The following is a 23,774-nucleotide window of genomic DNA, read 5'->3' as shown; positions in this document are numbered from 1 at the left end:
ACATGTAGCACTGAGATATCCATTCACTCACCAATATACTCATGCACACAGTCAACTGTCCATACAGCTGTTTCTACATGCACTTTTGAACCCATACACCTAGGGAATCAACTGCTCACACATCTATGCACAGATTTATACACCTCCCAGCCACCCACACACATACTCAGTCTCCCATACAAATACTTGGGCAACCATTCAATAATTCATATAGTTTCTGATATAGCTACTGATTTAAACATGCAGCAGTTTACAGAACAACATAAATAAGAATTGCCAAATTAAGACACTTTAATCACTAACCCATGCACTCAGTGAGACACATTTAATCATTCTCTCATACAGTCAGTCATGCACCTACTAAATCCTTCATCCAGACACTTATACATCCACTCATTCTTCAATATGTAAGACATATTTTAACTTTACAGAAACATACAGTCACTGGGTGTTGTCATCAGTGATGTCATCAGTGATGTCATTTGAGATGTCATCAGTGATGTTATCAGTGATGTCACTGACCATGTCATGAATGATGTAATATGTGACATCATTAGCAGTGGATTGCGGGTCCGCGATATATAGTTAGTGCAACTAACTATATATGGAATTTCAATGGTTTTGTGCAAATAAAATAAGGTTTTTTAAATGCTAATCCCTAACTATATATGGTCTATAACCTATGGTTTTTTCAGTGAATTTTCAAGGTTTTGTAAATGCAAATTCCTAACTATATATGGTCTATAACCTATGGTTTTTTCTGTGAATATATATATATATATATATATATATATATATATATTACTGCTATTTTATGTAGGTGGACTCCCACTTCGACGACGGGGAATATTCAAGCATGTGAATCTATGAAAGACACCCCAAATACTGGAGAAATGTCATTTACAAACACTTACCTGGTGCATTCTGGAACCCGCAGTTGATTCACTGTGGGCAAGGTCCACTTGGAATAGATTGAAGACACACCCTCCTATGATTAAGGTGAATTAATGCTGAAACGCGTCAGGACTCTTTTGTGTGTCACGTGCTGCAGTGCTTTCGACTATTAAAGTCAGCTTTCAGTAATCAGACGCAGTTGGGCTCTATTTGTTTGGTAAAGAGTTATGAGTGACAGGATTTCCATTCCTATCATTCAGAGCCCGCCCTGCAGGGTCGGCGCCCCCAGTAAAATGGAACTCTTTTGGGAAATATTGAAAGGGGGGATGACCCGCTTCCAGACGCTGCCAGCCAAATTCGGATTTTCTTTGTGATTTGGCATTCCGTCTGAAGAAAGGGAGAGGAGAAGGACGTTTCCTTTCTCCTGCAACTTCGCAACTGAAGCGCACCTTTTACAAACACTGCAACAACTTTTAGCACTTTGCAACGATGGCAGAAAGGCACTGGGTAATAAGAATGCTATTGAGCAAAATGTAATTTACAAACACTTACCTGGTGCATTCTGGAACCTGCAGTTGATTCACTGCGGGCAAGGTCCACTTGGAACAGATTGAAGACACACCCTCCTATGATTAAGGCGAATTAACGGTGAAACGCGTCAGGACTCTTTTGTGTGTCACGTGCTGCAGTGCTTTCGACTATTAAAGTCAGCTTTCAGTAATCAGACGCTGTTGGGCTCTATTTGTTTGGTGAAGAGTTATATATATATATATATATATATATATATATGACTAGCTGTACCCGGCCACGCGTTGCTGTGGCTCAGTCTGGTTAATTGGAAAAGAAAGAAAAGAGAAAGCGCCCGTTTCTGATATGTTTCATTTCACAATGCTTGTGGGTATGCAATATTTTTTGTAATACTGTGCGATTTCATCGATATGTATGACCGCATTCCTATCACTTCTTCTGTAAGTTTTTGATAGCAAATGCGAATATGGATCAACCCACCGGTTATGTACTTCAATGTCACTGTTTTGCATTTGTATGGTTGCTAATGTACTGCCATCTTCTGCTGATCTTCTTCTGTATAAAGGATATCCATCGTTCCCTGTAACTGTGTTAGATACTAATGCTTGAGGAAATTGCTTAGAGCATTTTACATATATCATGCATGGTGAATTTGGATTCAGTGTACCGCAAGGTCTATGTATCATATTTTTCGTCCCAACTTCATGCAAATCATTATCAACGTCGGCCTTGGGTATTTCAGCGTATAGTACATCGTAGATTTTGTTTTAAGTGATTTTGTTATAGAGCTAGATTAGTATATGTGCGTATGGCAATCCCCTCTTTTGCCATTCCACTGAGTACATCCAGCAGCGCACAGACCCAAACACTTCATGTTTTACTGTGAAATCCATCAGCGATTTCAGCTTCTGTCTGAAAACACGTGCTGTGATGTCATGCCTATCCACCGGCGATTGCCCAGGAAGTAAGAGCTGTTGTATATCGTCCCAAGCTGTAATGCATGTGAATATAATGAATAGGTCTGGACACCTGTAGTGAAGAACACACGCAGTTCCATCTTGAGCCTACTCATGCATATGAAGTGGACTGCCTGTATATGAAGATGGCAAAATCGTTCGAGTGCCTTTTACCTGTCACAGGTGTGACATCTATGTATATAAAAACACTTGCCTATTCGAATGCAAAGTTGTGTTAAAATTTCAAAGCAATCGGTGAAGAACTTTCTGAGACTTGAGATTTTGAACAAACATTTACATTTTTATTTATATAGATTATTGCAGTAGTTAAGGTACACCTGGAGTCTTTCCTCAATCAAAAGAAGCTCATTAACAGGGGAACTGACTTCACAGATGAGGGTCAGTGACACTGAATTTCCTATTAAAATTATTCACTCACTTTCATAATCTCACCTGTCTGACGCTGTAGGCCAATTTTTTTATATGTCTTATTCTGGTCATAATGTATTGGATAAGTACTGATTCTCTTGTAGCACAAAAGAGGTTCTAATGCATGTTTCTCGAGGAACACACTGCCTGATGACCCATCAACAGATTTCGACTCTATAGTAGTTAAATATTGTTTGGTGGACAGCCCACCAGCATAGTGGATACCCCGTCAGATCAAATACCATAATTAGAGATCCTAGCTGTACCAGCACAATTGTTTTTCAAAGAAAGACCCAAAGTGAAGGCTTATTTCATCAATAGTGAAAGGCACTGACCCCAACATGCAGAGAAGAAATGCTCATCTGCCTGCCAAGGCAGCCATAGGCAAGAGAAACGTACGCCAGAAGGATAGAATGGGCATTCCAACATACACTGATCCCCAGCGTTGCAGTGGATGAGCCAGCTGAAGGCTTGCTGTTAGAAACCTGGCAGTCCCCCTTCCTCTTAATATTCCCTTGCCTCATAATACAAAAGATGAACTGCTGGATTGGCAGTGAAGAAGACCCACAAACTGACCGCAGATCACATGGTCAGTCAAAGCCTAAATGACCAATGTCTGTGTATGAACTGCTGCAGGTGTCCATAATAGTAAGACTGGTAAACATTGTGTAAATCTAACCGGATGTATCATTAGAACCTGTGCATGTGTATTCACTTTTCTTCCAACATTAGGTACAACCTATATTTAACAGGCAGGCCAGCTAAGGGATATTAGAAGAAAACTGGGTAGTAAACTGCGATAGAATGAGCGACTCTTATTGATGGCGGATGTTGGTTTTGCTTGCAAATTTGCAATAAGTGTTGTCTTTGTTTTCCTAAGTGAATGAGCTAGAGTAGTAGAAAGGTTTTCTTGATATGTTTATTTTCACATAAAAAAGCTTCCTATCTGGCTGGAATTTTCTGAATTGTTAAAATGATGATTTAATAGAGCATTTGTTTAACCTACTGAAAGAGAAAAGATGTATTCCTGCCTAGATATATTGGTGAAATATGAAACATACCATCACTACACAGTAAAGGCCTGGGCCATTTTTTATTTTCAGGTGTTAGAGTAAGCATGACTTGCATATTAGTCTAATTTCAGTGCAGTGAGGTGAGAGGGACTCACTCTTGCTTGTGTCACTTTTCTCTGTATCAGTTGGTGATTTTTGGGTACATTTTTTCTCACGTATAATGCATAGAAATGAACACATCCTTTGTGCATTAAAAGGTCTGACATTTGAGAAAGCTTATTTCACTCTCAGTGCAGTCATTTGTTCTTTTTCTGTGTGTTGTTAAGTGCCTTATAAGGTTTCCTTTGATAGTAAAGCTCTTTTCACACATAGTGCAATGATGGGGCTTCAACCCTGCGTGGATTCTTTGATGTGATCGAAGATTTGACTTATGATTAAAGCTTTTCTCGCATTCTGTGCAGGTAAAGGGCCTCTCTCCTGTGTGCGTTCTTTGGTGGATGAGAAGATTGTGCTTGAGAAGAAAGCTTTTCTCACAATCAGTGCAGGTATAAGGCTTCTCTCCTGTGTGGATTCTTTTATGCTTTCTAAAATTTGAGCTATTAGCAAAGCTTTTTCCACACTCAGCACAGTGATGGGGCTTCTCTCCTGTGTGGATTATTTTATGCATTCTAAGATTTGAACTATTAGCAAAGCTTTTTCCACACTCAGCACAGTAATAGGGCTTCTCTCCAGTGTGTATCCTTTGATGTTCTGAAAGATTATGCTTTCGAGTAAATCTTTTATCACACTCTGTGCAATGATACAACCTCATCCCTGTGTGGATTTTTTGGTGGTTTAAAAGTTCATCCTTTTGAGGAAAGGTTTTATCACACATAATGCAGTGAAAGGGCCTCGCTTCTGTATGTAACATTCGGTGCTTTGGACGATTTGACATTTCAGAAAAGCTCTTTTCACACTCACTCATAATGTAAGGTATGGGTTCAAAATGAGTTCTTTCATGCGCCACAAGAAGTGCCTTTTTGTTAAAACTCTTCTCACACTCAGTGTATGTGAAGCACCTCTCAGTCTTGCAGACTCTGTTGTATTTTATTAATGAAAATATTTGGGGCTCTTTCTCAGACGTCTCAGGTTTACACACTAGAAAGTGAAAAGAGAAGCAAAACATCATATATGGTAAATGATTATAAAGTAAAAACAGAAAAGAGAAAAAGTCTGAGGTTAAATGGAAAAGAGAATTGCTGACACTATATTACCTGCAATTAAATTGTACCCCAAATCTTCCCATGGCCTTGAAAACGGTGCTAACCTGCCCATTTGCAATGCTCTGTGGTTTCAACAATCTGTGAGACCACAAGAAGTGTTCAATACTTTCTGTGAAGTTTACAAACTACACACAAGTCTCTGCAGGTGAAGTGCTGCACCAATACTGTCCTGGTTGAATGGAATCCAAATGGGAAACTATGTGCCTGGCAGAAGGGTCATTTACTTCAGGCTATCGTATTTCTACTCAAAAAGTGACAACCTGTATTAATCTGGTTTCTGCAGCACTGCATGATACCTGGTGGACTGGAGTGAATACAACTGCTCCTTTACAAACCAATTTCTGCCTTGCACTGTACTTGAAACTCCTTTTCACTGTTCTGCTACCCTGCAGTACATAGCTGGTATCAGTCAATGTAAATCCAGAAAACCTTTGATAAGAAGACACCAGTTGCTCCCTTACAAATGTTTGAAAACAGCTTGTTTGAATTTTAATAACAAAACCAGTGGCCCTTGCTTCTCAGCAGTGCAAGCAAAGGAGAATAAACTAGGGCCTGTTTGAATCAGTAACTTGCACTCCTTTGACACAGACACTGCTTGCTCCAGTGCATAGAGATAAATTATAGGAGATAAGGCCTTGCTGCTTCTGTCCACTTTCAAGGGTGGAACCAACCCCTTGACTATAGAAGAATCTGTCTGCTGGGACAAATAGAAGATTGAGCAGTAGAGATATTTGAAGGGATTGGAGCGGACTCCCTGACCAAGAACAATCAGCTAGAAGAACTCTGCAAGGAGAACGTTTCAAAGAATTGATCCATCCAAGAGACAGGAGTGTCTTTCTGGAACTGAACAGGAATCAAGTGGATCACACATTTGCATTGATACATTCCAGGGCTATAACTATGATCATCCAGTACAAACAAGACACTGAGATCATCTCAAATTTAGCCAGGTAGAACCACTGCCATGAATTAGCAGAGTTCTCTCCCAGCCAAACGAGCAGCTGCCCACCTCATTCAGAAGCAAAGGAGTCATTATGTTTTTGACATTTGACAGTGACCCTCAGCTGACTCCAGCGATACAAATCCTTGACCTGTTGGTTTGATCTGTCACAGTGCAGCAGTCCAGTCCTATGGAGGCTGGGCTATCACCACTGTTTTTCCCTAGCAAAGTCTGCCGTGCCAGGAAAAATATAACCGACCATCCTTGCTGGCAGCCCATCCACAGGAGTCTAAATGACAGCTTCCCTTACAGCCCTAGAGTGAAATGTGTTCTCGTGTCACCCATGCCTTAGGGCAGAGTCCCATAAAGTGGGTCAATCACTATGATTTCATAACCGATAGAATGGGCTCTCTTGCTTTACTTTTCTGGCGCTACTCACAGTTGAATTTAATTTTTGGTTGCTTTCTGGTGCTACATCCCACTACCTTGTCCCTTGTGATCCTGCCTGTGGGTCACATGGAGACAGTAAGTCTAGTGACTCCCAACACCAACAGAAAAATGGAAATGTTCCTACCCAGTGTAAAGAAATTCAGGTTTTATGAAATACATGTAGATGACCAGCGATAAACCTTAAGCGATGAATGGGTGGGCCTTTTATCAATATTTCAAGATAAAGAAAGAAACCACTGTCTCAGAGACACCTAGGTCACTGGATGAGGCTTCTGGATCTTGAAAATGCCTTTGACAACTGTTTATCAATCCACATCTGCCAGGTTGCCTAGTAGTTTCCTTAGTTGCAATATGATGGCCATGTGCACAATCGTGTTTGCCATGTTAGGCGATATACACACCTATAGTTTCCAACTAGTGATTTACCTTAAAACCTCCTCCTCATTGCCCAGACCCCACAGGGCTCCAGGAAAACTGCATTTGCAGATGAACCATTGCCTGACAGTCAATTAGATGCCTTTCATGATAAGGGACCTTCACAACTGCTGCAGGCGATCTCCTCTCAGGCTCTCACCCACTACACAAGATTCTATGAACTATGCATTTCTCATTTGAGGAAGGGCTACATCTATTGAGACATTGGGATCAGTTTCCTCTCTACAGTGGCTTGTGTTTGTAGTAAGAAAACAAAGCATAGAAAGGAAGAGCCATCTTTGGCTCTAAGCTCCATCTGACACTGGAGCCAGATACCAGTAGAGTTCAATGGGAGTAACAACCTTCAAGCAAACATGATAAGTTGGCCCTGGGTCAACAGAAATAAGCTCTTCACATCTATTGTTTGGAACCACTAGCAAGGATGTTTTCCATCTACAGTATAGCCAGTAGATTGTCCCTTGGTAACTTGTCATGGGTAACATTTTGAGAGTTTGCTACATCAAACATTTTGCCATAATTTTGCAAACGTAAATTACAATAACTTTTCCCACCCCTAGTTGATATGTTAGACCGAAATATTTTTTCAATGCAGCAAATGAAGCCATCAGTGGATGCTGAGGATTGGCTATTATAGGCATTGCCCCAGATGCTACATCACCCGTTAAGTTAACCAAAAAGCACAATAGGGCTTGATCATTTGTAAAAGCAAAATTCAAACCCAGCCATATGTGTACATTTGTATGATCAAGATAATTATTCCCTAAGCAGTAAAATTAGCATTTTCGAGGATGTGGCAAATACAACCAGCATTTCATGTACCACTTCTAAAACATTTCATACAGGAATTTGTAATCCACCTTCTAGACCTTCTTAATTACTTTGCCAAGGTAAAAATAATATGTAATAAACATCTGTGATATCAAATACCCAATACATTACCCTCTTCCTGTTGAAACTCCACTGGCTCTCCTTACAGGCCCACATCATCTTTAAAACAAATCATTTACAAAGCCAGGACACGATCAGACTGCAGACTAAGAAGTGTAAACAAGAAAAAACAAGGCAGACAACCTTTTCCATCTATCCACCCAGGATCTGGAACAACATCCCTGTATCCGATAGGAATGCCCCAATGCTGCTTCAATTTAGGAAAGGGTTAACAGGCACCTCTTTGAAGAACACTGTATCACAATTCATTCACAGTCCACAAACCAACCAGCTTTTGGTCATTAAATGTATGCTTGTCTTCGGCCCTGTATCAGGGGCGGCCTTAGGCATGTGCAAGCTGTGCACCTGCACAGGGCCGCCAAACCCCAGGGGCCGCCACAAATTTGTGCCGGTGCTTCTCTGAGCTCCGGGGACTCCGCCTCACCCGGACCTTCTCTTCCGGGGGCCCCCAACCTACGCTCCCTGCCCAGGGCTGCCATGAGCCTAGAGCCGCACCGGCCTGTATAGTGCTCAACTGCATTTTAGCTAGGTCCCTGCTATTCAAACACCACATACATACATACTCCCACACACAGACGTTCGATAGAAACTCATGATCTATTATTCACATCTGTTACTCCCTTGACAATCTCCTTTCAAATTTAGAACTCATAGCAAATGACAGCGCACCATTGTGTTTTTTCATCCCAGCATCTATACTGAAGGAGTTGGGTGAGGACTTATTGGGAAACAGCATTTAAAACATGGCGGAACCAAGCATTTCGTTATCCCGCAAGCGTTACCACGTTTGCCTTTACCACGCGCATGCCTTTACCACGCATGTGCGTGGTAAAGTCAGTCAGTACTCTAGATTCAGAGCGGATGGGCAGGAAATTGGAAGGAGTAACAGGAAGGACCGGGATGTGGCTTCATAAGTAGGGCTGGTAGTTTTTAGTGCAGGGGACTGGTTTTAGGGTTCAAGGTGGAGCACTGGTTTAGTTGTTATGGCTGTGGGCAGGGTTTTAGGACTCAGGACGAGATAGTGGGGGGATTGGGCAATTTCTAGGGGTCAGAGTAGTTTTTAGGGGTGGGTTTTAGTGTTTATGGTGGGTCAGGGTAGTTTTTAGGGCTAGGACGGGTCATTTGCTGGGGTGGGGACCGGGTTTAGGACTCAGAGGCGGACTGAGGTGTATGTATGCCTTTACCAATCATGTCTTTACAACTAAATTAGTTGTAAAGGCATGCATGGTAAAGGGGCGGTCGGAGTAAAGACTGCATTGTTAAGGCATGCAATATAATCACATGCATGGCTTCATCAGATAACCGGAATGAATGGACAGTGGATGTATGGTGAGTCAAGAGCCAAACATTCCCAGTAAGCATAGCTTCCATTGATTATGCAGGCACAGCACACAGGAAAAGTGGAGCTTGGTAATGTGGCTGGTACATCATTTGACCAAGCAGAAAATGGGTGTCAGCCCTTCTCAATATCTACGGATTTTCTGAGTTAAGGATTATGGGAAGCGGAAGACGGGTTGACAAAGACAACCTGAAGGGGAACCAAAGTTATGTGCAACATTCATCTTTCACTTCATGGACTCTACTCACCCTGCGAATGGCCTTTCCAGCCCACGATTTTTAGACATATGGCACAATAACCTCAACATGCATGTAAGTATTCACACACACAAACAGGAGTCAATCAGCCCCAGGTAGGACTCACAGACTAGAGGCCTTAACTGGTCTGTGAGGCCAGAAGAGAATGCAGTTATTAGTACCCATTATAAATGTACTGTATTCATACACACTATTATGTTGATTATCTGATTTATTTGGGGTGAATCTATGATCATAAAATTGCAGAATTTATCCTGAACAGTCAGTGCGCTTTCAGCTTGAATTCCGTAACATGCTATTACTGAGAACTTTAGTACTAGTCCTAATCAATTGTGATACTCCTTGCTGTATTTCTATTGCATCCATTATTTTATCATTACTGGCTTCCATTGGCTACGTGAGCTCACGTGCGGGTTCTATCAATATCATTAGGCATCACCAAGGCATCACATAGCCCACAGAGAAGCATGTTCAGTTCAGGTCATGGGACTAGGGTCAATGGCATTCTGTCCCCTAACTTAGGAATATATATCAGAGTACTGCAGTGCTCCTGCAAGTCAGGTACACATAACTGTGCTGCAGGCTTTTGTAACGACCTGGCGTTCCCGGGATCGGGGACAGACACCCACTGAACACAAGACCACTTCTTGTAAGTTTAAGGATTTATTGGGTAAGGTAAAGTAACAAGGAGAATACAAACAGAAACGATAAGTAGGATGCACCAGTTCTGTATACGTTACCCCAATCACAGCGCTGGTGTTATGTACCGTCCTCCGCAAGTACAACGGTCCCGTTGTACGCCAACGGAGGGCACTGTGCTAAAAGCGGCCGACAATGCCGTTCGATAGCTGTGAGGGGTATGGACTCTACCGTTGGGTGAGCAGACGTCTGGAAGGTGGGAGTCGCCCAGCCGGGTTCTCTACCACTCCTTCCTAGGGGATACGGGGAGCAGCCGCTCTACCTGTATCTCGATTCAGGCGTTTCTTGATGCTAACACCCAAGAACCAAAAGCGAGAGGTGGTCGAGAGCAGCCACTCGATCTGACCTACCTCTAGATACTAGGACCGTGGAGACGCGGCAAACTCCTCCTGGAGTGCGTCTCAACACTAATCCCTGACTAGTACAAGGACGGGGGCTGGGAGCCACGGCTCACACCAACCGCCTTTACTTGGTCTTCGATAAGACCCTGGGACCGGGCTGGGAGCAGCCGCTCCAACCAGCCTCAACTCGGGATCCTGAGCGAGCCTCGCTGACTCGTCCGAGACAGAGAACGCTTGCGCGCTGTATACCACTGTTCCTTAGTAACTGAGACACGGGGCTTCCTACCTCCTTTCTTCCGAAGATCAAGGCTTGGTACACTGGTCACTGCTCACGGAGCGCTCGGCTTCAGGATGCGTCGGCTTGGGATTCTGTATATCCGACACAGCGTCCTTTCCACTTCCGCCTTGAATAGGCGGACCTTCGTGTCTGCAACACGTGCTATGGTTGTTGCGTAATCTCGCCGTGCTAGGCCTCCTGGGATTTGTAGTCCGCTCTGCCAGCGGGGCATTTTAACGGCGAAGGCAGGACGAGGGGAGGAATTCCTGACAGTACATCCCCCTTCCATCTCACCGCCCATCAGGGCCAGCACAAGAAGGAAATTTGCGATGGAAAGCCGACACCAAGCGGGGCGCGTGAACCTCTGCAGCCGGCTTCCATGACTGCTCTTCCGGGCCGTACCCCTTCCAATCCACTAGGTACCACAATTTGCCCCGTCGCCATTTGGAGTCCAGAATACCTGCCACCTCGTACTCTACCTCCGAATCCACCATCACAGGCACCGGCGTTACCCGCTTGGGCGAGGATGAGGGCTTTAATAAAGACACGTGGAACACCGGATGGATCCGTAAGGACTGGGGCAAGCACACCCTCACATTCACCGGGCCGAGGCATTCGGTGATTCGGTATGGGCCCATGAATTTGGGATGGAACATGCTACTTTTCCGAAACCTGATGTTCCGTGTAGAGATCCAGACGTAGTCACCCACTTTGTATACTGGCCCAGGTCTTCTCCGTCGATCCGCGAAAGTCTTGTATCTCACCTTCGCATCCTCCAGAAACGCACGAGATTTCACCAGCGTGTTCTTGATGTGAGCCACTCTTTCGGCCGTGGCTGGTGGGTTACTCTCCCTGATTGGATGGACAAAGGGCAAAAACTGTGGGTGATGTCCGTAGTTGTCGTAGAAGGGAGAGGTTTTTGTGGAACAATGCGTGGCGTTATTGTAGGCGATCTCCGCAATCCATAGCAAGTCCACCCATTCCTCCTTCCCTTGATCGACAAAACAGCGCAGGTATTGCTTGAGGGACTGGTTCAGACGTTCCGTTTGCCCGTCCGTCTGGGGGTGATAGCTCGTAGATAGGGCCGATCTGACGTGCAACGCCGAACACCAGGTTTTCCAGAATTGGGCGGTAAACTGCGAACCCCTGTCGGAAACGATCACCTTGGGCAGGCCATGTAGCCTCACTATGTTCTGAAGTAGCATCGACGCCAATTCGCCCGCCGATGGGACTTGGTGGCAAGCAATGAAGTGTCCCATCTTGGTGAGGTAGTCCACCACCACCAATATCGCCGTTTTCCCCTGATCCATAGGTAGACCCACTATGAAATCGAGTGAGATGTTCTCCCACGGCCTGGTGGGCGTGGGTAAAGGTTGGAGAAGCCCTTGCGTCCGGCTGTGGTCCGTTTTCATGGCAGCACATACAGAACATGCCGCACCCCACCTTCGTACATCCGCTCTCATGGCCGGCCACCAAAAGTGACGACCCACATATGCCACTGTTTTCTCAAATCCCAGATGACCCGCACACGGGGATACGTGACACCACTCATAGGCCTGTTTCTGTAGCCGAGGCGTGGGTAACAGCAGGCAGCGGCCCCTTATGGGTATGCCATCAGACACTCTCCACTCTCCGTGACTACGGAGCCACCTCTGCCACGCGAAGGTGCGAATCCCCCTCTGGATGTCTCTGAGGAACGTATCGGGCTGAATCACCCCCACTACCACATGCGGTGGAACGATAGAGTGTTCTGTGATGGGTGCTGTCTCTCTGGTGTCCGATTGTCGTGACAATGCGTCCGCTTTCCTGTTCTCTGTTCCAGGCCTGTAGGTGATGTGAAAATGGAATCCATAGAAAAAGATCATCCACCGCAACTGCCTAGGAGAAAGGTGTCGAGTTGCGGTCATGAACTGTAGGTTCCGGTGGTCTGTATACACAGTGACGACGTGTCTAGCCCCCATCAACAGATGTCTCCACTCAGTGAACGCATCCTTGATCGCCAGAAGTTCTTTCTCTGCAATATGGTAGTTGCGCTCCGCATCATTGAGTGTCCGTGACATGTAGGCCACTGGGTGGAGTATGCCTGTCCCGGAATTTCTTTGTGACAGTATGGCACCCAGAGCCACGTCAGAGGCGTCCGCCTCCACCACATAGGGAAGCTCCGGATCAGGGTGAGCCAACACCGGGGCAGTTCCGAAGGCCTTCTTCAATGCCTCGAATGCGTTCTGCGCATCCCCGTTCCACTCGAACTTCTGATTTTTCCGTAGTAGCTGAGTGATTGGGGCGACCAATCCGGAAAACCCCTCGATGAACCGCCTGTAGAAATTGGCGAAGCCTATGAAACTCTGGACGTCCTTCACGTTCCGTGGCACCGGCCATTCTTCCACAGCTCTGATCTTTCGCTCCGCCATTTCTTGTCCTCTTGGGCTCAGCATCACCCCAAGGAACTCCACAGAGGAGACGTGGAAGTCGCATTTACTGAGTTTACAGTATAGCATGTTCTCTCTTAGTTTCTGCAGGACTGCTGAGACGTGCCGCACATGGTCCTCTTCTGTGTTGGAGTATATGAGGATATCATCGATGTATACGACGACGTAAACATCCAACACATCCCGGAACACCTCATTCAAGAAGAACTGGAAGGCAGCGGGGGCGTTGCAAAGCCCGAACGGCATGACGAGGTACTCAAAAAGGCCGAACCGGGTCTTGAAGGCCGTCTTCCACTCGTCGCCGTCCCTCATGCGCACAAGGTGGTAAGCCCCCTTAGGATCCAGCTTGGTGTACACCTTAGCTTTCTGTACCTGTTCCAGGAGAACGCTGATGAGGGGAAGGGGATACCGGTTTTTGATGGTAATAGCGTTCAAGGCCCTGAAGTCCACGCACGCCCTCAATTCGCCGTTGGTCTTGGGAATAAAAAAGAGGGGCGATGCTGCCGGTGACTTGGATGGCCTGATGAACCCTAACTCCAGGAGTTTGTCCAGATACGAACGCAGATGTAGGTTTTCGGGCTCGGTGAGGGCATACAGCCTGCTGCTGGGGACGCTTGCACCTGGTACCAGGTCGATCTGGCAATCGTAAACCCTATGGGGCGGGAGCACCTCCGCCTTTACTTCATCAAAAACGTCCTCGTATTCTTGATATACGCTAGGAAGTGTCACCGCTTTCTCGGCTGCAGTGGCCACTGTGTGACTTCCGGTCCGTGGGGTGTCATGCATTTCTTGTCGCACCCTGCATCGTTGCATGCAATACGGTGAGGACATTTCGATTTGATGCGTTGTCCAATCCACCGACGGGTTGTGTTTTTGGAGCCATGGTAGTCCCAATATGACTCCATACTGCGGTGTTCTGATAATGCTAAAATCGATGGTTTCAGCATGCCATCTGCCGAACCTTACCGGCATTTCACCCGTATGATGTCCGATGGGTCCTGTCACCAGACGTCTTCCGTCCACTGCATAGACGTCTTTCGGCTTTCTTTTGGGAATGAGAGTGATCCCCAGTCTCTGTGCCTCATTGTAGTCCATGAAGAGGCCTGTGGCCCCTGAATCCACCATGGCCACCACGGGAAGCCATTGATCCTGAACCCCGACGTGCACCGTGATGAACAAATGTTGTTTTCCTCTTTGGTCGGAATTTGACATGGAAGGAATGTAATTATGACTCCAAGAGGCCCCTTCCGTATTGCTGGAGTCCATCACAGCCGTCACAGGCCTGGGGCTCCGGTATCTACTGGTCTTAGGTTTGGCAGGTCACTCACGGACGTAGTGTCTTTTCTTGCCGCAATACAGGCAAAGACCCTGTTTCCTGTGTGACTCTTTCTCTGCTGAAGTAAGACTGGATCTTATAGCTCCGATATCCATGGGCTCAGACTTGGCAGCGGAGCTGGCTTTGGGGCTCCCCATGGAGATATAAGAAGGCAACGCCTTGCCTTTCTTCTTATGGTCCCCTTTTCTCTCGCCCAGCCGGTGGTCAAAACGCAGGACCAGACTGATGAGACCCTCACACGTTTTGGGCTGGGGATCGATCTGAGCCACCACATCCTTGAGCTAATCGCACAGTCCTTGGTGAAACAACGCTGTTTGTTTGGCAACAGGCCACTTTGTTTCAGCCACCAGCCGGCGAAATGCATTGAGGTATTGCAACAAGTCGTTATTGCCTTGTTTCAGTTCCAGAATCTCGCGGTCCGCCGTATATGAGTCTGCCCTTCGATCGAATACTCGAAGAAATTCCTCACGAAAGGCTCCCCAGTCACACAATATGGGGTCGTCCCTGCTCACCAAGGGAACCACCCAATGCGCCGCGTCACCGGCCAAATATGACAATAGAAACGCCACCCTGGTTTGGCTTGTAGGAAAAGCCCTTGGTTTGCAGGATAGATGCAGAGCTATCTGCGTGAGGAACACCTGTACGGTGTTGGGGTCTCCGCTATACCTTTCCGGTGCAGCCAATGGTACTGTGACGGGCATCTCAACCACAACCGCAGGGGCAGCGGTTGTGGGGGCAGGACCAGGTGTCAGAGGGTCTCTCTGCATAGCGTCAAGTCGTGCCCTTACATCTGCAGATTCCTGCCTCGATGCTGCTAGTTCAACCTGTATTGTACCCAACGCTGCTAATACATTCTCCAATGTGGCCATGTCTGTCACCCGACCGGGGGATAGTTATGGAAAAAGAGGTCGGATATTCTGTAACGACCTGGCGTTCCCGGGATCGGGGACAGACACCCACTGAACACAAGACCACTTCTTGTAAGTTTAAGGATTTATTGGGTAAGGTAAAGTAACAAGGAGAATACAAACAGAAACAATAAGTAGGATGCACCAGTTCTGTATGCGTTACCCCAATCACAGCGCTGGTGTTATGTACCGTCCTCCGCAAGTACAACGGTCCCGTTGTACGCCAACGGAGGGCACTGTGCTAAAAGCGGCCGACAATGCCGTTCGATAGCTGTGAGGGGTATGGACTCTACCGTTGGGTGAGCAGATGTCTGGAAGGTGGGAGTCGCCCAGCCGGGTTCTCTATCACTCCTTCCTAGGGGATACGGGGAGCAGCCGCTCTACCCGTATCTTGATTCAGGCGTTTCTTGCTGCTAACACCCAAGAACCAAAAGCGAGAGGTGGTCGAGAGCAGCCGCTCGATCTGACCTACCTCTAGATACTAGGACCGTGGAGACGCGGCAAACTCCTCCTGGAGTGCGTCTCAACACTAACCCCTGACTAGTACAAGGACGGGGGCTGGGAGCCACGGCTCACACCAACCGCCGTTACTTGGTCTTCGATAAGACCCTGGGACCGGGCTGGGAGCAGCCGCTCCAACCAGCCTCAACTCGGGATCCTGAGCGAGCCTCGCTGACTCGTCCGAGACAGAGAACGCTTGCGCGCTGTATACCACTGTTCCTTAGTAACTGAGACACGGGGCTTCCTACCTCCGTTCTTCCAAAGATCAAGGCTTGGTACACTGGTCACTGCTCACGGAGCGCTCGGCTTCAGGATGCGTCGGCTTGGGATTCTGAATATCCGACACAGCGTCCTTTCCACTTCCGCCTTATATAGGCGGACCTTCGTGTCTGCAACACGTGCTATGGTTGTTGCGTAATCTCGCCGTGCTAGGCCTCCTGGGATTCGTAGTCCGCTCTGCCAGCGGTGCATTTTAACGGCGAAGGCAGGACGAGGGGAGGAATTCCTGACAGCTTTGCACATTCACCAACACCAAGTGAGAGCTGCTGCAAGGGAAAAGGTTGTGTGCCATGTTCACAACTCCGTGCTTTCCTTTGTGAATAAGGGATGCATAGTGAGATGAGCCTAACACATGCTCATCACCCCCTGGGCACACATTTTCCACTAAGGGCTTTTGTCGGTGTTTATATGCAAAACGCATAAAAACACTACACAAACATTTGCAAATATTTTTTCTGAGTGTAATATAGAACACAATAATCAAATAAAAATGAGGGGGAAAAAAGCACTTCAAATCACTACACATACATAAATGCAAGTTTAATGTCAGTCATCTCAATATCTATTCTTTAAAAGAACCCAAATCAGTCGAAATTTATAAAATATTTTGCTTATTAAATTTTCCAACGTTTTATTAAATGCATACAACTATAGATGCATATACAGATGGAGGAATGGAACAAGACAACAATCCTCTTTAGGTCTCACCTAGGCAGAGTATGTGGTGTCTATTCGAGACATGCTATATCTACAATGTGGGCTTCGAGCATCTCCCATCATTTTCTTTTGTTCCCGTTACTGCTCTTCGTAAATGCCCACTTTTGTTTGGTGAATATGTTTAATAGTCCCTCCTTTGAGACTTTTGTAACCTCCCATGTGGATTGCCTCTGTTACATGTGCTCTTACTCTTTCTGTCAGCAGTCTTTTTTTTTGTTTGCCTGCCTCTGCTCGCGTTTTTGGATTGTAGTGAGAAGTGTGTGTTTTGTTTACTTCCTGTGTCGGCTTAATTTGCTGTGCTTGATCTTTCCTGACGGTCGCCGCGCTCACTTCTTGTTTACTGTAGGCAGCATGTTAATATTTTCATACACTTTCCCCACTTGGCCAGCAGCAGGTCAATAGTAAAAAAGCACTGCTGCTTCGTGCAGCAGAATAAATAAATAAAACTATTTGTTTGCTCTTTTCTAGCCTCACCTCTGCCCCTCCTGCTCACTCGGGATTCTGCGGAGCTGCTACTTTTCTGCATGCAGCCTGTTTTTTCCCACACAATCCCTCCCAGGCTCTTCTTTCTCCTCCCTGAACTAGTCAGGTCCTGCTGCTTCCTCCCCGGGCTACTGCTCTGCAGGAGGATCGACTCCCAGAGACAGCTTCTTCTTCGCTGCCATCTCGGACTCGCTTTGTTATGGCAGCTTCCTCTATCTGTCACCTGAGCCTTCCACCGCACCCAGAATCGGCTCTGTACCAATTTTGACCAATATACCGCTTTCTGGACCGAGATGGAATCAGTAGGCCATGTGCGCTATACCCGGCCGGAGACTGAAAAGGACTGAAAAGGACCCTACCAACCTCTGCCGCTGGGGTATTAAACTTCTGAGCAATGCTGTAACTACTTTGGGTCCAACTTACAATGTGAGAAAATCGACATCATGCTATCTTCTTTTATTAATCGTTTTGTTTATTCTACAGGCTTGAGACAACCTAACTATGAAGTACTGTCTCTAAAGTAATACACCTGCGCTTTTGCATAATTTGTTTAGTTCAAGATGGCTGCACACCAAGGGCTCATCTCATCATACACATAGAAACCGGGCTGTAAACCGTAAAGACACCACATCACATCTACCCGTTTCTACCCAAAGTTCTAGTAAGAACAATTGAAAGCTACATATCACAACAGGACGTGCCGGTACTGGGCTTTAGTATTCCTTAAGTACATGTTCTATGTGTGTGAGAGGCTGGCTTAGTATATGATGATCACTAATGTAAGTGTAGCACCGGGCACTAATCTAGACGATCCTTGTAGTGATTTTAGTGGTTTAGACAACCATAGAAAGTGGCAGCTGTGGAGAGCAGCCTTCAGGCTTAGTCTAGGAAGAGTGTAAAGCAGCTCGATTCACGCTACATACTTGATGGGTGCTGGTCGACATCTTACCCAATGGCTTTATAGGGAGATGCGCGCTCACTCTCTGACGTCTCTGACCCGCTCCGGGCTAAATGGGAGGCGGGACTGGGAAAAGAACTCATGGACAGGGACTGGGCGACTATATTGGAGTTCCCCAAGAAAGTCTTCCGGATCTCTAAATTAAAATATATACAACACATGATCTTACACAGGGCCTATCTGACCCACACTGACTGAACTGTATCTACCCAGACGCCCAACTTTCCTGCCCTAGATGTCAAGAAGCGGATGCTGACCTCATCCACATGTAGTGGTCTTGTCCACGCTTGCAAAGTTATTGGCAAACAATAGTCAAGTCAAGTCAAGTCAAAGATCTTTATTCGGAATAAAACATCCATAAAAGTGCATTACAAGATACAATGGCAAGAAATAAAATACAAGGATAAACAAACAAAACAAAAATATAGTCTGTCTAATTCTACAAAAATGCAGGTACATATTAAAAACAGTAAGTACAATTAAAAGATTTTTAAATCATTTTAAAGATAGGGACAGCTATGAAGTTTTTGGACAAAAACAAAAATAAAGTCCGAACAGATACATGTGCAAAATACAGATATGCAAATTAGTAGAAATTTAAAGTGCGAAGTGCAATGTGCAAATATTATCAATCAATGTGCAAAGTAGCTCGTGAGCGGACTGCGGCTTTGAGAAAACAGCTCACTCTAAATATTATTTCATCTGATCCCAACATTAATAAATTCCTCAGTGCTATCTTGAAATATGACAGGTCATGTTTCCGACAGTAAGGCATTAAATAATGGACTGTAAACATTTTATAAAAGTCACAAAAGAACAAAAAATGCATAAGACTCTGTTTCATGTTTGGGTTACACGGACAACCTAAGGTTTCCAAATGTTTGTTGTAGCCCAAAGGGAAATTTAATAAATTTACAATGCTCCCGTCCCGAAAACGGAACAGTAAGCTCCTGTTCCATCTACCAAGATGTAAACGTAGATATTTCTGGGGCGGGGCAGGGTAACTGATAGGGGGCTCAAAATGGCCCATGTACTTTATAACTGAACACTTTGAAAAGTTTTTCCTTTCCCGCTCCTCTCTATAGAGGTTATACAGAGCCCTTTGAATCAAGGTCTTATGTGAACGATCTACAAGATTAGGAAATGTAAACAGGTGTCCTTGCCCTACACTTATTAAACATTCATTTACGGCTTTCAACCATGGTATGCAATGTGCCCTGTCACATTTTAAACAGTCTAAGATTATGTCACGTGTCAATGTGGCTGCGGGGTTCGTCCATATCTTTAACCAGAAAAGGGGCGGCCTTGATCTAACAAAGTCCTCTATATAAGGGATGTTTAATTCACTATGACATATATAGTTTGAGGAACAAATGACTCCACCCAGCACCTTCCGACAGAATCTATTTTCTTCTGTCTGGATATGGAGACAGTTTGTATGTCCCCATACCTCTGCGCCATAAGTACCTGTCGGGATGCATTGAGTTTGATAAATCTTCACTAATGGCATGATCACGTCTGCAAGATTAGGTTGGCGCAGGGAAATTATCGAGTTGATCGCTTTACCTAATTTATTCCTCGCATAGGAAACATGTGGTTGCCAGGAACCAGTGTTAGAAAACAGCAGCCCCAAATATGGGAAAGTGCAGGTACTTTTTAAAACATTTTCCCCTGACATAATCTCAGTAACTTTATACTTTTTTGGACAACAGGTCATAATAAGGGATTTTTTTTAAATTAGTGGTTAAACCTAAGTCGGTCATGAAACTAACAAAACCTGAAATTAAAATACGCAGTGCCTTTGGGGTGCGGCTCATTAGGACCGCATCATCTGCGTAAAGGAGGGTGGGTATAGGGGTGCCGTTTACATACGGTACATCTTTTGTTAGGATACTCAGGGAACTACTCAGCTCATTAATGTATAAAATAAAAAGCAGGGGGGCCAGAACACAACCCTGTCTGACCCCCCTGCCAATAAATATGTCACTAGAAACTTCGCCAGTGTGATTAATACGCACACGCGCTCTTAGGTCGCTATGAAGATAGGATAAAAAATAAACCAAATAGTCATCTAAACCATAATTAAGAAGGACGGACCATAAACGGGAACGATTTACAAAATCAAAGGCAGAACTTAAATCCATGAAACCAAAGTAAAAGGGGGATTTTTTTGCAATATTATATTTAGCCATTATTAAATTCAGGTTCAAACATTGTTCTACCGTGCCCACACTGCTACGGAAACCTAGCTGGCTCGGGTGTAGAATATTACTTTCCTCCGCCCAAGTTCTAATTCTTTTAAAAATTACCCTGCCCAGTACTTTCAGGGTGTTATCAATTAATGATATAGGGCGGTAGCACCCAGGATCCAGCCTGTCGCCTTTTTAAAAAATGGGTACAATAGTACTGCAGGACCATGTTTCAGGGATAGATTCGTGTGTTAGGTTGTTAAAAACATTACACAACAGTGGTGCCCAAAAGTTAATTTCACATTTTAGTTGGTCAATCGAAAGGCCGTCAGGACCAGGGGCTTTATTACCAGCACTTTCTACGATGGCGTCCTCTACCTCAAGCAATGAGATTTTCAATGGGGTTGGAGGGGGAAGAGTTGCTGCGTGGTTGCCAGATGCGGCATAAATCTTCGAGAAATGGTCGACCCACACAGACCCAATGATGTTACAGTTAATTGGTGTTATATTTGAACCAAGAGATCTTAGGTTCTTTACCTCCCTCCAAAACCCTGGGGTATCTTTTAGGTCAGCCATACGTACAAGGGATTCCCAGTGATCTTTGACTAGTTCATTGGATCTGATACGTAAGGTGGATTTATACCTTGCTCTCAAGAACCTTACCTGGGAAATATCCCGCGGTTTGGACATGAGTGCAGCCCTTAAATTCCGGTTTGCTTTTGAGCAAGAGGCATCAAACCATCTTGGGGCTTCCTCAGTTTTCCTGGATGCTGGTTTGAAGATCTCGCTTTTTATTGCGGAGCAAAGTTCACTAAATGATTTAATCATGTTGCCCTCGCAACTATCAATGGCAAGGCAGTTCGCGATCAATACTGGGTGTTTCTTAATCACGTTTGCCAAAACTCCCCTGTTACCCACTCCCCTCCAAACAACCCTTAATCTATCCGTCGATACTTCCAGGTTTGTTGCCCCGATTTCGCTATGTGATATTTTACCTCCTAATGATTTCAAATAAATCACAATGGGATAGTGATCAGTTGCCTAGGTTGTTATTTCTCAATTATAGTGATCACTATATACATTACACACTACCTCAGCTTTTAATAAAACATCAGCAAGGGAGGGTGAAACAAATATATAATCGATTGTTGTTGCGCTCCCATGGCCGATGAAAGTGGGGACCGGGGCAGTGCTTATGCCAGTACCGGCAAAATCCATGCAATTTACGAGTTCTCTAGTTGCAAGGAGGTCAGATAGTTCTACACCTCTCCTACAAGGGGGATTTCTGGAATGAATGTGTGCATTGAAATCCCCTCCTAAACAAATGCCATCGAACTTCCCATATTTCCGTCCTTCCACTATTTCATCAATAAAATCAAACAAATCTAAAAAATTACGATTGGGATGGGATATAAAATCATTATTGTAGAAATTAATCAGACATAGTTTTACCCTTTTCGTATATATCAGTGCCATAAAACTTGGGTTATTAATTTGTATTGCTTCAGTTTTTACCTCAGCAGTTATCTTTACCCAAATCGATAAACCCCCGCTAGGGCGGCCCAAAGGAGGGGCCGATACAGTCCTATTGTGACAACTATACCCTTCAAGTAACAGATGAGTTGTACACCAAGTTTCTTGGAACATTAAGACATCATGGCAATTTACCCAGTCCTTCCAAGCTTTAATTTCCACTTTTGCCTTCAGCCCAGCAATGTTCCAGCTTATAATTGACTAGTTCTCGTTCGGCCTTGGACAAACATCCTGGATATGCACCTGGGCAGTTGCTATGGGATTATCCAATGGATTACATTGTAAGTTGGAAGGTAGGGAAAAGTCGAATGGTGTCAAAGATACCTCGGGCAATACTTTCTGTGCAAATTCAACAACAGGGACCACTGCAGCTAGATCTTCCTGAATTGCTGGCAGTCAGTCCAAAGTGCCCTGGTCACAAAGTGCCGAAAATCTGTTATGTAGCAGGAACAAGGGGGGTGGTTGCAACATTCTATGTGGGGGTCTATAAAAGTAACTCAGCGGTAAGGGGGTTACCACAGTGGTTGGGCCGTGCTGGGTGAAATTCCTATTTAATAAGAATTTTACTGTGCCCAGGTTCCTAAAGTTAATTGTGATACAGTCCCCGTTGATGTTTTTGAACAGAGGTCCGACCCAGGTCACCCGGCGTGTGGAAAGAATTTCTTTGGATATGTCGTAGCCGACCCCCTTATGTTTGGTTAACCAGTCAATGCATTTGTTATGTAACTGGACCCAGGATTCTCCTTGACCCTCCCTAAGAGGTGGTATGCCAGCCAGAACCAAAACATAGGGGCAAGCCTCAGGAGGGAGATGTAAGGCAGGACCTTGATGTTTTATCGGCCTGTTGTCCTCCGGTTGTCCCCTGTGCTGGCCAGGGTTAGGAAGTACCTTCTGCTTGGCTATGCCTCTGGGGGGGTTACTCTTCTGATTATTATTATTTGTAATGCTAGGTAAGGTGGAAGGTGGCAAAGGAATAGATGACGTAGTTGAGGCAGAATGGTTTTGCCTTGTATTAACTTCCACCGGTAGTGATGAAGGTAAGGACGGACTACTAGCATTTGATACCCCTTTGGCCCCTTTAGTTGTGACTGAATTACAGTTTTTGGTAAGATCTCCGCTAGAGAAGGCGCTAGTGATAGACTCTAAGTCTTTTAACAGGCGTTTGCCTCTAATTTTGTCTAGGCAAACCAAACCCTTCCTCTTAGCTTCATCATTTTTTACTAGGGTTTCCAGTCTATCAAGTCTCTTAAAAATAGTATTAAATTGTTTAATCATTTGACCTTCTAGTTGTTTAAAAATTGTATCAGCAATGGTCTCTATGAGATTTCCCTTTGGTTTGGATTGAAGGCTGCTTTCGTTGGGGAATTCTGTCTGTGAAGAGATGGAGTTTGTACCATCATTTATTATAACAGTATCACAGTGATCCCCTGAGTCAGAGCAAACAGTTGGGGGCCCTATTTGTTGTTTCTTCCCCCTAGTCCACATACTCTGTGGGGTTGGCTGATTGTTACTCCTAGGGGGCTGCTTCCTTTTATTTACTGTGGTCTTAGCTGGACCCCTTTTACGTTTGGCTCCAGTGGTCTCAGTAGTCTCAGTGTTCGTAGTTGTTAGTAGAAGTGCTGATTGCGACCCAGCATCAGGAACAACACCAAGAGCTGTATCAGGGGTGTTTC

General features: G+C 45.2%; 1 protein-coding gene across 1 annotated transcript in view; it reads right to left on the bottom strand.

Annotated features, from left to right (window-relative positions):
* Window positions 1–4,070: 4,070 nt before the first annotated feature.
* LOC147700311 (uncharacterized) overlaps window positions 4,071–23,774 on the bottom strand; it is a 382,768-nt gene continuing 363,064 nt past the window's right edge. Inside the window, 1 exon segment of the mRNA XM_086936303.1 lies at window positions 4,071–4,736. Within this exon segment, the coding sequence (XP_086792429.1) occupies window positions 4,071–4,736 (666 nt within the window).

This window comes from Lissotriton vulgaris, chromosome 8, assembly GCF_964263255.1.
Source record: "Lissotriton vulgaris chromosome 8, aLisVul1.2, whole genome shotgun sequence".
Lineage (NCBI taxonomy): Eukaryota > Metazoa > Chordata > Amphibia > Caudata > Salamandridae > Lissotriton > Lissotriton vulgaris.
This window is presented reverse-complemented; position numbering and strand designations above follow the sequence as displayed.